The 10,829-nt window shown below is 45.6% G+C and overlaps 1 protein-coding gene across 1 annotated transcript in view; it reads right to left on the bottom strand.

The window, feature by feature from the left end:
• Positions 1-453: 453 nt before the first annotated feature.
• The window catches only part of tsnax (translin-associated factor X), a 33,362-nt gene continuing 22,986 nt past the window's right edge, over positions 454-10,829 (bottom strand). The window contains exons 6-8 of the mRNA XM_041870037.1: positions 2,475-2,633; positions 1,417-1,482; positions 454-1,235 (exon numbers count right to left, since the gene is read on the bottom strand). Coding sequence (XP_041725971.1) covers positions 1,077-1,235; positions 1,417-1,482; positions 2,475-2,633 — 384 coding nt within the window. The 3' untranslated portion in view covers positions 454-1,076. The remainder of the gene's footprint in view (positions 1,236-1,416; positions 1,483-2,474; positions 2,634-10,829) is intronic.

Here is a 10,829-nt window from a genome sequence, read left to right as displayed (position 1 = left end):
AGACAGGTGTAAAGTCTACCTTAGATTATCAGACAGATGTAAAGTCGACCTTAGATTATCAGACAGATGTAAAGTCTACTTTAGATTATCAGACAGGTGTAAAGTCAACCTTAAGATTATCAGACAGATGTAAAGTCTACCTTAGATTATCAGACAGATGTAAAGTCGACCTTAGATTATCAGACAGATGTAAAGTCTACTTTAGATTATCAGACAGGTGTAAAGTCAACCTTAAGATTATCAGACAGATGTAAAGTCTACTTTAGATTATCAGACAGATGTAAAGTCTACTTTAGATTATCAGACAGATGTAAAGTCTACTTTAGATTATCAGACAGGTGTAAAGTCTACTTGAGATTATGATAGTGCTAGAGGAAAGGGAAGGAGGGGGAGACAGACAGAGAAATAAACTACCTCAGCCTCACACACACAATCATGCCTGGGAGTGACATATTCACAAAACATTTGGAACTTTATTGAAAAATACAAAATTAAGAGTGACATTTTACATGCTGTAACTTGATGAACTTCAGATTTGGACTGACCGTTTGGCACAGTGGAGATTGTGATGCCTCTGATCAGATTCAGAACAAACAAAGAGCAATGAGCAATGTTTGGGATGAAACAACAGTTGACGTCAAACACCATAAAAAACACATCATCCAGACCAACATCAGATGTCACCACAAGATCAAACTGAGGTACAGAAGTCAGAACAACAACAAATCAGGGCATAATGTTGTGGAACGTTCAGATAAAAATGTACTTTGTAGAACAAACATGCCTCTTGAACATCTAGAATAAGGGATCATTCCATCTTTACACACTTCTATCTGCAACGTTCCACAACATTTTGCCAACTGAACGTGGCCCTGACTGCATAACAGGGCTTCGGGGTGAAGTTTCCCTTAGGTACAGGTCCAGGATCAGCTTTCCCACCCGTAATCCTAACCTTAACCATCAGCGCGGGAAATGCAAAACTGATCCAAGATTAGCCTTTAGGGGCAACTTCACTCCCAGACCATGCCCATCATTAAACCCTACCCCTTCCAGGTCATTACACCCCACCCCCATCACTAGGCCACTCCCTCGTCCTGGTCCATCATGGCTGTCTTGCTGGAGAAGACGTCAGCCAGCATGTGTTTGGGGATCTCTGACCCCCGCACCTTCAGGGTATAGCAGGCATCCTCCACCTTGGACAGACTCTGTCTCAGCGTGTGGAGCTTCTTACTGACCTGGGAAAGATCAATTAATGAATCAGTTAGTCAGCCAATCAATCAATCACAAAATGTACTGCCCCAGCCACACAGACTGCCCCAGCCACACAGACTGCCCCAGCCACACAGACTGCCCCAGCCACACAGACTTCCCCAGCCACACAGACTGCCCCAGCCACACAGACTGCAGCTTCGTCACCTCATAAGGACCAGTGTTGCCGATGTAGGAGAAGCCATCGTGGATTTGACGTAGGAACATGGATACCTGGGATGGAGTAATCAGATGTATTTATAAAGCTTTCTACATGAGGAGTTGTCACAGTGTTTTACAGTTACAACAATACCTAGATCCAATCAGTGTGTCAGTCAGTCAGTCAGCCAGCCAGCCAGCCAGCCAGCCAGTCAGCCAGCCAGCCAGCCAGTCAGCCAGTCAGTCAGTCAGTCAGTCAGTCAGTCAGTCAGTCAGTCAGCCAGCCAGCCAGCCAGCCAGCCAGCCAGTCAGCCAGCCAGCCAGCCAGCCAGCCAGCCAGTCAGTCAGTCAGCCAGCCAGCCAGTCAGCCAGCCAGCCAGCCAGCCAGCCAGCCAGCCAGCCAGTCAGTCAGCCAGCCAGCCAGTCAGTCAGCCAGCCAGCCAGCCAGCCAGCCAGCCAGCCAGCCAGCCAGTCAGTCAGTCAGTCAGTCAGCCAGCCAGCCAGCCAGCCAGCCAGCCAGTCAGTCAGTCAGTCAGTCAGTCAGCCAGCCAGCCAGCCAGCCAGCCAGTCAGTCAGTCAGTCAGTCAGTCAGCCAGCCAGCCAGCCAGACAGTCAGTCAGTCAGTCAGTCAGTCAGTCAGTCAGTCAGTCAGTCAGTCAGTCAGCCATTCAGTCAGTCAGTCAATCAGTTCAATTAATTCATTAAGCGCCTTTTTACATCAGTAGTTTTTACAGTGACTAGGCTTACAAAATTCTGGTAACTTTCCCAAAATTCCCACGTTTTCCAGAAATTCTGCTTGGATTATTCCGGATTTCCTGCTTATTCCGTATGGGTGGTCCTCTGTAGCTCAATTGGTAGAGCATGGCGCTTGCAACGCCAGGGTAGTGGGTTCGATCCCCGGGACCACCCATACGTAAAAATGTATGCACACATGACTGTAAGTCGCTTTGGATAAAAGCGTCTTCTAAAATAGCATATTATTCCCTCCTGAGTCCGGGAATGCTCTAACCGGAATTTCTGGAAAAAACATTTTTGCAACCCCAACACAGATGCATGAAGATGCTGACCTGGAAGGGCGTGTCCATGTCCCCGTTCCCCACGCTACTGATACAAATCCTCATCAGCTCACCTGTCAGGTCGGCCACGCCCAACAGGTAGTCTGTAGGGGTCACCTGAAAGGTCAGCACTTGGGTGGTTCCCATTGGCTGCTGGCCCTCAGGGGCGTCCTACAGGTCAGAGGTCAGCCATTGTTAGTTAGTGACTATACTTTAACATTCTTTCTCATTATTCTGTCAGTTGTACCATACAGTCTATAGTCCCTGAGGATCACTGGCTGACTATAGAGAGGAAAGATGAGGAACATAGTCAGTCTATAGTCCCTGAGGATCACTGACTATAGAGAGGAAAGATGAGGAACATAGTCAGTCTATAGTCCCTGAGGATCACTGACTGACTATAGAGAGGAAAGATGAGGAACATAGTCAGTCTATAGTCCCTGAGGATCACTGACTGACTATAGAGAGGAAAGATGAGGAACATAGTCAGTCTATAGTCCCTGAGGATCACTGACTGACTATAGAGAGGAAAGATGAGGAACATAGTCAGTCTATAGTCCCTGAGGATCACTGACTGGCTATAGAGAGGAAAGATGAGGAACATAGTCAGTCTATAGTCCCTGAGGAACACTGACTGACTATATAGAGGAAAGATGAGGAACATAGTCAGTCTATAGTCCCTGAGGATCACTGACTGACTATAGAGAGGAAAGATGAGGAACATAGTCAGTCTATAGTCCCTGAGGATCACTAGGATACACTGACTGGCTATAGAGAGGAAAGATGAGGAACATAGTCAGTCTATAGTCCCTGAGGATCACTGACTGACTATATAGAGGAAAGATGAGGAACATAGTCAGTCTATAGTCCCTGAGGATCACTGACTGACTATAGAGAGGAAAGATGAGGAACATAGTCAGTCTATAGTCCCTGAGGATCACTGACTGACTATAGAGAGGAAAGATGAGGAACATAGTCAGTCTATAGTCCCTGAGGATCACTGACTGACTATAGAGAGGAAAGATGAGGAACATAGTCAGTCTATAGTCCCTGAGGATCACTGACTGACTATAGAGAGGAAAGATGAGGAACATAGTCAGTCTATAGTCCCTGAGGATCACTAGGATACACTGACTGGCTATAGAGAGGAAAGATGAGGAACATAGTCAGTCTATAGTCCCTGAGGATCACTAGGATACACTGACTGGCTATAGAGAGGAACATAGTCAGTCTATAGTCCCTGAGGATCACTGACTGGCTATAGAGAGGAAAGATGAGGAACATAGTCAGTCTATAGTCCCTGAGGATCACTAGGATACACTGACTGGCTATAGAGAGGAAAGATTAGGAACATAGTCAGTCTATAGTCCCTGAGGATCACTGACTGACTATAGAGAGGAAAGATGAGGAACATAGTCAGTCTATAGTCCCTGAGGATCACTGACTGGCTATAGAGAGGAAAGATGAGGAACATAGTCAGTCTATAGTCCCTGAGGATCACTGGCTGACTATAGAGAGGAAAGATGAGGAACATAGTCAGTCTATAGTCCCTGAGGATCACTGACTGGCTATAGAGAGGAAAGATGAGGAACATAGTCAGTCTATAGTCCCTGAGGATCACTGGCTGACTATAGAGAGGAAAGATGAGGAACATAGTCAGTCTATAGTCCCTGAGGATCACTGACTGACTATAGAGAGGAAAGATGAGGAACATAGTCAGTCTATAGTCCCTGAGGATCACTAGGATACACTGACTGGCTATAGAGAGGAAAGATGAGGAACATAGTCAGTCTATAGTCCCTGAGGATCACTAGGATACACTGACTGGCTATAGAGAGGAACATAGTCAGTCTATAGTCCCTGAGGATCACTGACTGGCTATAGAGAGGAAAGATGAGGAACATAGTCAGTCTATAGTCCCTGAGGATCACTAGGATACACTGACTGGCTATAGAGAGGAAAGATTAGGAACATAGTCAGTCTATAGTCCCTGAGGATCACTGACTGACTATAGAGAGGAAAGATGAGGAACATAGTCAGTCTATAGTCCCTGAGGATCACTGACTGGCTATAGAGAGGAAAGATGAGGAACATAGTCAGTCTATAGTCCCTGAGGATCACTGGCTGACTATAGAGAGGAAAGATGAGGAACATAGTCAGTCTATAGTCCCTGAGGATCACTGACTGGCTATAGAGAGGAAAGATGAGGAACATAGTCAGTCTATAGTCCCTGAGGATCACTGGCTGACTATAGAGAGGAAAGATGAGGAACATAGTCAGTCTATAGTCCCTGAGGATCACTAGGATACACTGGCTGACTATAGAGAGGAAAGATGAGGAACATAGTCAGTCTATAGTCCCTGAGGATCACTGACTATAGAGAGGAAAGATGAGGAACATAGTCAGTCTATAGTCCCTGAGGATCACTGGCTGACTATAGAGAGGAAAGATGAGGAACATAGTCAGTCTATAGTCCCTGAGGATCACTGACTGGCTATAGAGAGGAAAGATGAGGAACATAGTCAGTCTATAGTCCCTGAGGATCACTGACTGGCTATAGAGAGGAAAGATGAGGAACATAGTCAGTCTATAGTCCCTGAGGATCACTGGCTGGCTATAGAGAGGAAAGATGAGGAACATAGTCAGTCTATAGTCCCTGAGGATCACTGGCTGGCTATAGAGAGGAAAGATGAGGAACATAGTCAGTCTATAGTCCCTGAGGATCACTGACTGGCTATAGAGAGGAAAGATGAGGAACATAGTCAGTCTATGGTCCCTGAGGATCACTGGCTGGCTATAGAGAGGAAAGATGAGGAACATAGTCAGTCTATAGTCCCTGAGGATCACTAGGATACACTGACTGGCTATAGAGAGGAAAGATGAGGAACATAGTCAGTCTATAGTCCCTGAGGATCACTAGGATACACTGACTGGCTATAGAGAGGAAAGATGAGGAACATAGTCAGTCTATAGTCCCTGAGGATCACTGACTGGCTATAGAGAGGAAAGATGAGGAACATAGTCAGTCTATAGTCCCTGAGGATCACTGACTGGCTATAGAGAGGAAAGATGAGGAACATAGTCAGTCTATAGTCCCTGAGGATCACTAGGATACACTGACTGGCTATAGAGAGGAAAGATGAGGAACATAGTCAGTCTATAGTCCCTGAGGATCACTGACTATAGAGAGGAAAGATGAGGAACATAGTCAGTCTATAGTCCCTGAGGATCACTGACTGACTATAGTCTAAGAGAGGAAACAGCAGCAATATCAAGCTGATCCTAGTGTTCCTAGTAACAATACCTTGGTTATATACACGGGGTACTCGTACCGAGTCGATGTGCAGGGGTACGAGGTAATTGAGGTAGATACAGTGCCTTCGGAAAGTATTCAGACCCCTTGACTTTTTCCACATTTTGTTATGTTACAGCCTTATTCTAAAAATGATTTAAAAAATGCCCCTCATCCATCTACACAAAATACCCCACAATGACAAAGCAAAAAAAGGTTTTTAGAAATGTTAGCTAATTTAAAAATACAAATAAACTGAAATATCACATTTACATAAGTATTCAGACCCTTTACTCAGTACTATGTTGAAGCACCTTTGGCAGCGATTACAGCATTGAGTCTTCTTGGGTATGACGCTACAAGCTTGGCACACCTGTATTTGGGGAGTTTCTCCCATTCTTCTCTGCAGATCCTCTCAAGCTCTGTCAGGTTGGATGGGGAGCGTTGCTGCACAGCTATTTTCAGGTCTTCTCCAGAGATGTTCGATCGGGTTCAAGTCCGGGCTCTGGCTTGGCAACTCAAGGACATCCAGAGACTTGCCCCGAAGCCACTCCTGCATTGTCTTGGCAGTGTGCTTAGGGTCGTTGTCCTGTTGGAAGGGGAACCTTCACCCCAGTCAGAGGTCCTGAGCGCTCTGGAGCAGGTTTTCATCAAGGATCTCTCTGTACTATGCTCCGTTCATCTTTGCCTCGATCCTGACTAGTCTCCCAGTCCCTGCCGCTGAAAAACATCCCCACAGCATGATGCTGCCACCACCATGCTTCACCGTAGGGATGGTGCCAGGTTTCCTCCAGACGTGACGCTTGGCATTCAGGCCAAAGAGTTAAATCTTGGTTTCATCAGACCAGAGAATCTTGTTTCTCATGGTCTGAGAGTCCTTTAGGTGCCTTTTGGCAAACTCCAAGCGGGCTGTCATGTGCCTTTTACTGAGTAGTGGCTTCCGTCTGGCCACTCTACCATAAAGGCCTGATTGGTGGAGTGCTGCAGATATGGTTGTCCTTCTGGAAGGTTCTCCCATCTCCACAGAGGAACTCTAGAGCTCTGTCAGAGTGACCATCGGGTTCTTGGTCACCTCCCTGACCAAGGCCCTTCTCCCCCGATTACTCAGTTTGGCCGGGCAGCCAGCTCTAGGAAGAGTCTTGGCGGTTCCAAATGTCTTCCATTTATGAATGATGGAGGCCACTGTGTTCTTGGGGACCTTCAATGCTGCAGAAATGTTTTGGAACCCTTCCCCAGATCTGTGCCTCGACACAATCCTGTCTCGGAGCTCTACGGACAATTCCTTCGACCTCATGGCTTGGTTTTTGCTCTGACATGCACTGTCAACTGTGGGACCTTATATAGACAGGTGTGTGTCTTTCCAAATCATGTCCAATCAATTGAATTTACCACAGGTGGACTCCAATGAAGTTGTAGAAACATCTCAAGAATGATCAATGGAAACAGGATGCACCTGAGCCCAATTTTGTCTCTGATAGCAAAGGGTCTGAATACTTATGTAAATAAGGTATTTATGTTTTTTATGTTTAATACATTTGCAAAATTTTCCAAAAACCTGTTTTCGAGTTGTCATTATGGGGTATTGTGTGTAGATTGATGAGGATTCTTTTTAATTTAAACCATTTTAGAATAAGGCTGTAACGTAACAAAATGGGGTCTGAATACTTTCCGAAGGCACTGTATGTATATATAGGTAGGGATAAAGTTACTAGGCAACAGGATCGATAATAAACAGTAACAGCAGCGTATGTGATGAGTCAAAAGAGTTAGTGCAAAAAGTGTCAATGCAGATAGTTAAATACTGTAGTTAACCAATAGCACAAACTGTCTTATGGCTTGGGGCTTGTGGACCATGATAGATCCTTAGTGATGTGGACACTGAGGAACCTGAAGCTCTCTACCTGCTCCACTACAGCCCCGTCGATGTGAATGGGGGCGTGCTTGACCCTCCGTTTCCTGTAGTCCACAATCATCTCCTTTGTCTTGATCACATTGGAGTCGTATGCAGCCATGCAGTCATGGGTGAACAGGGAGTACAGGAGGGGACTGAGCACGCACCCCTGAGGGGCCCCGTGTTGAGGATCAGTGTGGCAGATGTGTTGTTGGCTACCCTTACCACCTGGGGGCGGCCCGTCAGGAAGTCCAGGATCCAGATGCAGAGGGAGGTGTTTAGTCCCAGGGTCCTTAGCTTAGTGATGAGCTTGGAGGGCACTATGGTGTTGAACGCTGAGCTGAAGTAAATTAACAGCATTCTCACATAGGTGTTTCCTTCGCCTGGGACTAAACACCTCCATCTGCAACTGGATCCTGGACTTCCTGACGGGCCGCGCCCAGGTGGTAAGGGTAGGTAATAACACATCTGCCACGCTAATGCTCAACTCTGGGGACCCTCAGGGGTGAGTGCTTAGGCCCCTCCTGTACTCCCTGTTCACCCATGACTGCATGGCCAAGCATGACTCCAACACCATCATTAAGTTTGCTGACGATACAACAGTGGTAGGCCTGATCACCGACAATGATTAGATGGCCTATAGGGAGGAGGTCAGAGACCTGGCAGTGTGGTGCCAGGACAACAACCTCACCCTCAACATGAGCAAGACAAAGGAGCTGATCGTGGACTACAGGAAAAGGAGGGCCGAACACGCCCCCATTAACATCGACAGGGCTGTAGTGGAGTGGGTCGAGAGTTTCAAGTTCTTTGGTGTCCACATCACCAACAAACTATCATGGTCCAAACACACCAAGACAGTCGTGAAGAGGGCACGACAACGCCTATTCCCCCTCAGGAGACTGAAAAGATTTGGCAAAAAGTTCTACAGCTGCACCATCGAGAGCATCCTGACAAATTACCTGGACTAACCTGTACCACCACAAATTGACTCTGTACCGGTACCCCCTGTATATAGCCTCCCTACTGTTATTTCACATTGACTCTGTACCGGTACCCCCTGTATATAGCCTCCCTACTGTTATTTCACATTGACTCTGTACTGGTACCCCCTGTATATAGCCTCCCTACTGTTATTTCACATTGACTCTGTACCGGTACCCCCTGTATATAGCCTCCCTACTGTTATTTCACAATAAGTATTTCACCCCTCTGCAAAACATGACAGTACTTGGAGGCAAAACCCTTGTTGGCAATCACAGAGGTCAGACGTTTCTTGTAATTGGCCACCAGGTTTGCACACAACTCCTCTTTGCAGATCTTCTCCAAGTCATTAAGGTTTCGAGGATGACGTTTGGCAACTCGAACCTTCAGCTCCCTCCACAGATTTTCTATGGGATTAAGGTCTGGAGACTGGCTAGGCCACTCCAGGACCTTAATGTGCTTTTTCTTGAGCCACTCCTTTGTTGACTTGGCCGTGTGTTTTGGGTCATTGTCATTCTGGAATACCCATCCACGACCCATTTTCAATGCCTTGGCTGAGGGAAGGTGGTTCTCACCCAAGATTTGACGGTACATGGCCCCGTCCATCGTCCCTTTGATGCGGTGAAGTTGTCCTGTCCCCTTAGCAGAAAAACACCCCCAAAGCATAATGTTTCCATCTCCATGTTTGACGGTGGGGATGGTGTTCTTGGGGTCATAGGCAGCATTCCTCCTCCTCCAAACACGGCGAGTTGAGCTGATGCCAAAGAGCTCCATTTTGGTCTCATCTGACCACAACACTTTCACCCAGTTCTCCTCTGAATCATTCAGATGTTCATTGGCAAACTTCAGACGGCCCTGTACTTTCTTGAGCAGGGGGACATTGTGGGCGCTGCAGGATTTCAGTCCTTCACGACGTAGTGTGTTACCAATTGTTTTCTTGGTGACTATGGTCCCAGCTGCCTTGAGATCATTGACAAGATCCTCCCGTGTAGTTCTGGGCTGATTCCTCACCGTTCTCATGATCATTGCAACTCCACGAGGTGAGATCTTGCATGGAGCCCCAGGCCGAGGGAGATTGACAGTACTTTTTTGTTTCTTCCATTTGCGAATAATCGCACCAACTGTTGTCACCTTCTCACCAAGCTGCTTGGCGATGGTCTTGTAGCCCATTCCAGCCTTGTGTAGGTCTACAATCTTGTCCCTGACATTCTTGGAGAGCTCTTTGGTCTTGGTCATCGTGGAGAGTTTGGAATCTGATTGATTGATTGCTTCTGTGGACAGGTGTCTTTTATACAGGTAACAAAATGAGATTAGGAGCACTCCCTTTAAGAGTGTGCTCCTAATCTCAGCTCGTTACCTGTATAAAAGACACCTGGGAGCCAGAAATCTTTCTGATTGAGAGGGGGTCAAATACTTATTTCCCTCATTAAAATGAAAATCAATTTATAACATTTTTGACATGCGTTTTTCTGGATTATTTTGTTGTTATTCTGTCTCTCTGTTCAAATAAACCTACCATTAAAATAATCGACTGATCATTTCTTTGTCAGTGGGCAAACGTACAAAATCAGCACGGGATCAAATACTTTTTTTCCTCACTGTATATATTGTTTTCATGATTACTGATCAATTAATTTATACATTTATAATTAGTAGGTTTTGTTATCTGTTTTAACAAACCTTTTTATTTTTCTACTTATGTATTATATATCATTTGTTGTGGTGTGGTTTCCAACCTGCACACCATTTATTATTGATTTGTTTTTAAATGTATTGTTGTTAATTACATGTTTTCTTTGGTGCAAATAAATAAATAAATATAAAATGTAGTAGAATTGTATGAAATGTGTTTATGAAAGGCCAACATTTCCCCGTGGGTTATAGCCAACATTTCCCCGTGGGTTATAGCCAACATTTCCCCGTGGGTTATAGCCAATAGCCTACTCTACACCACTACCCATTGAACAGTCATTTAGTTATATTATTAGCATAAGTTATGACTATCCAATCTACTCATCACATTAGTAATAGTAAGCTATCTTACATAAGTCTGCAAATGCGAGGATGCATGGAATGCTTTATTATAAAGCATTTTTATGGTGAAAATTAGCTTCCCAAAACTTGAAACTCACGCGCCACCTATGTTAGAATAACTGTCCACATTTACTTTTCCTCAGCCCACAAGACGAGTAACGAACAGCAA

This window comes from Coregonus clupeaformis, unplaced genomic scaffold, assembly GCF_020615455.1.
Source record: "Coregonus clupeaformis isolate EN_2021a unplaced genomic scaffold, ASM2061545v1 scaf0122, whole genome shotgun sequence".
NCBI classification, from domain to species: domain Eukaryota; kingdom Metazoa; phylum Chordata; class Actinopteri; order Salmoniformes; family Salmonidae; genus Coregonus; species Coregonus clupeaformis.
The sequence above is the reverse complement of the archived record's forward strand: the minus strand, read 5'-3'. Positions and strand labels throughout refer to the sequence as shown.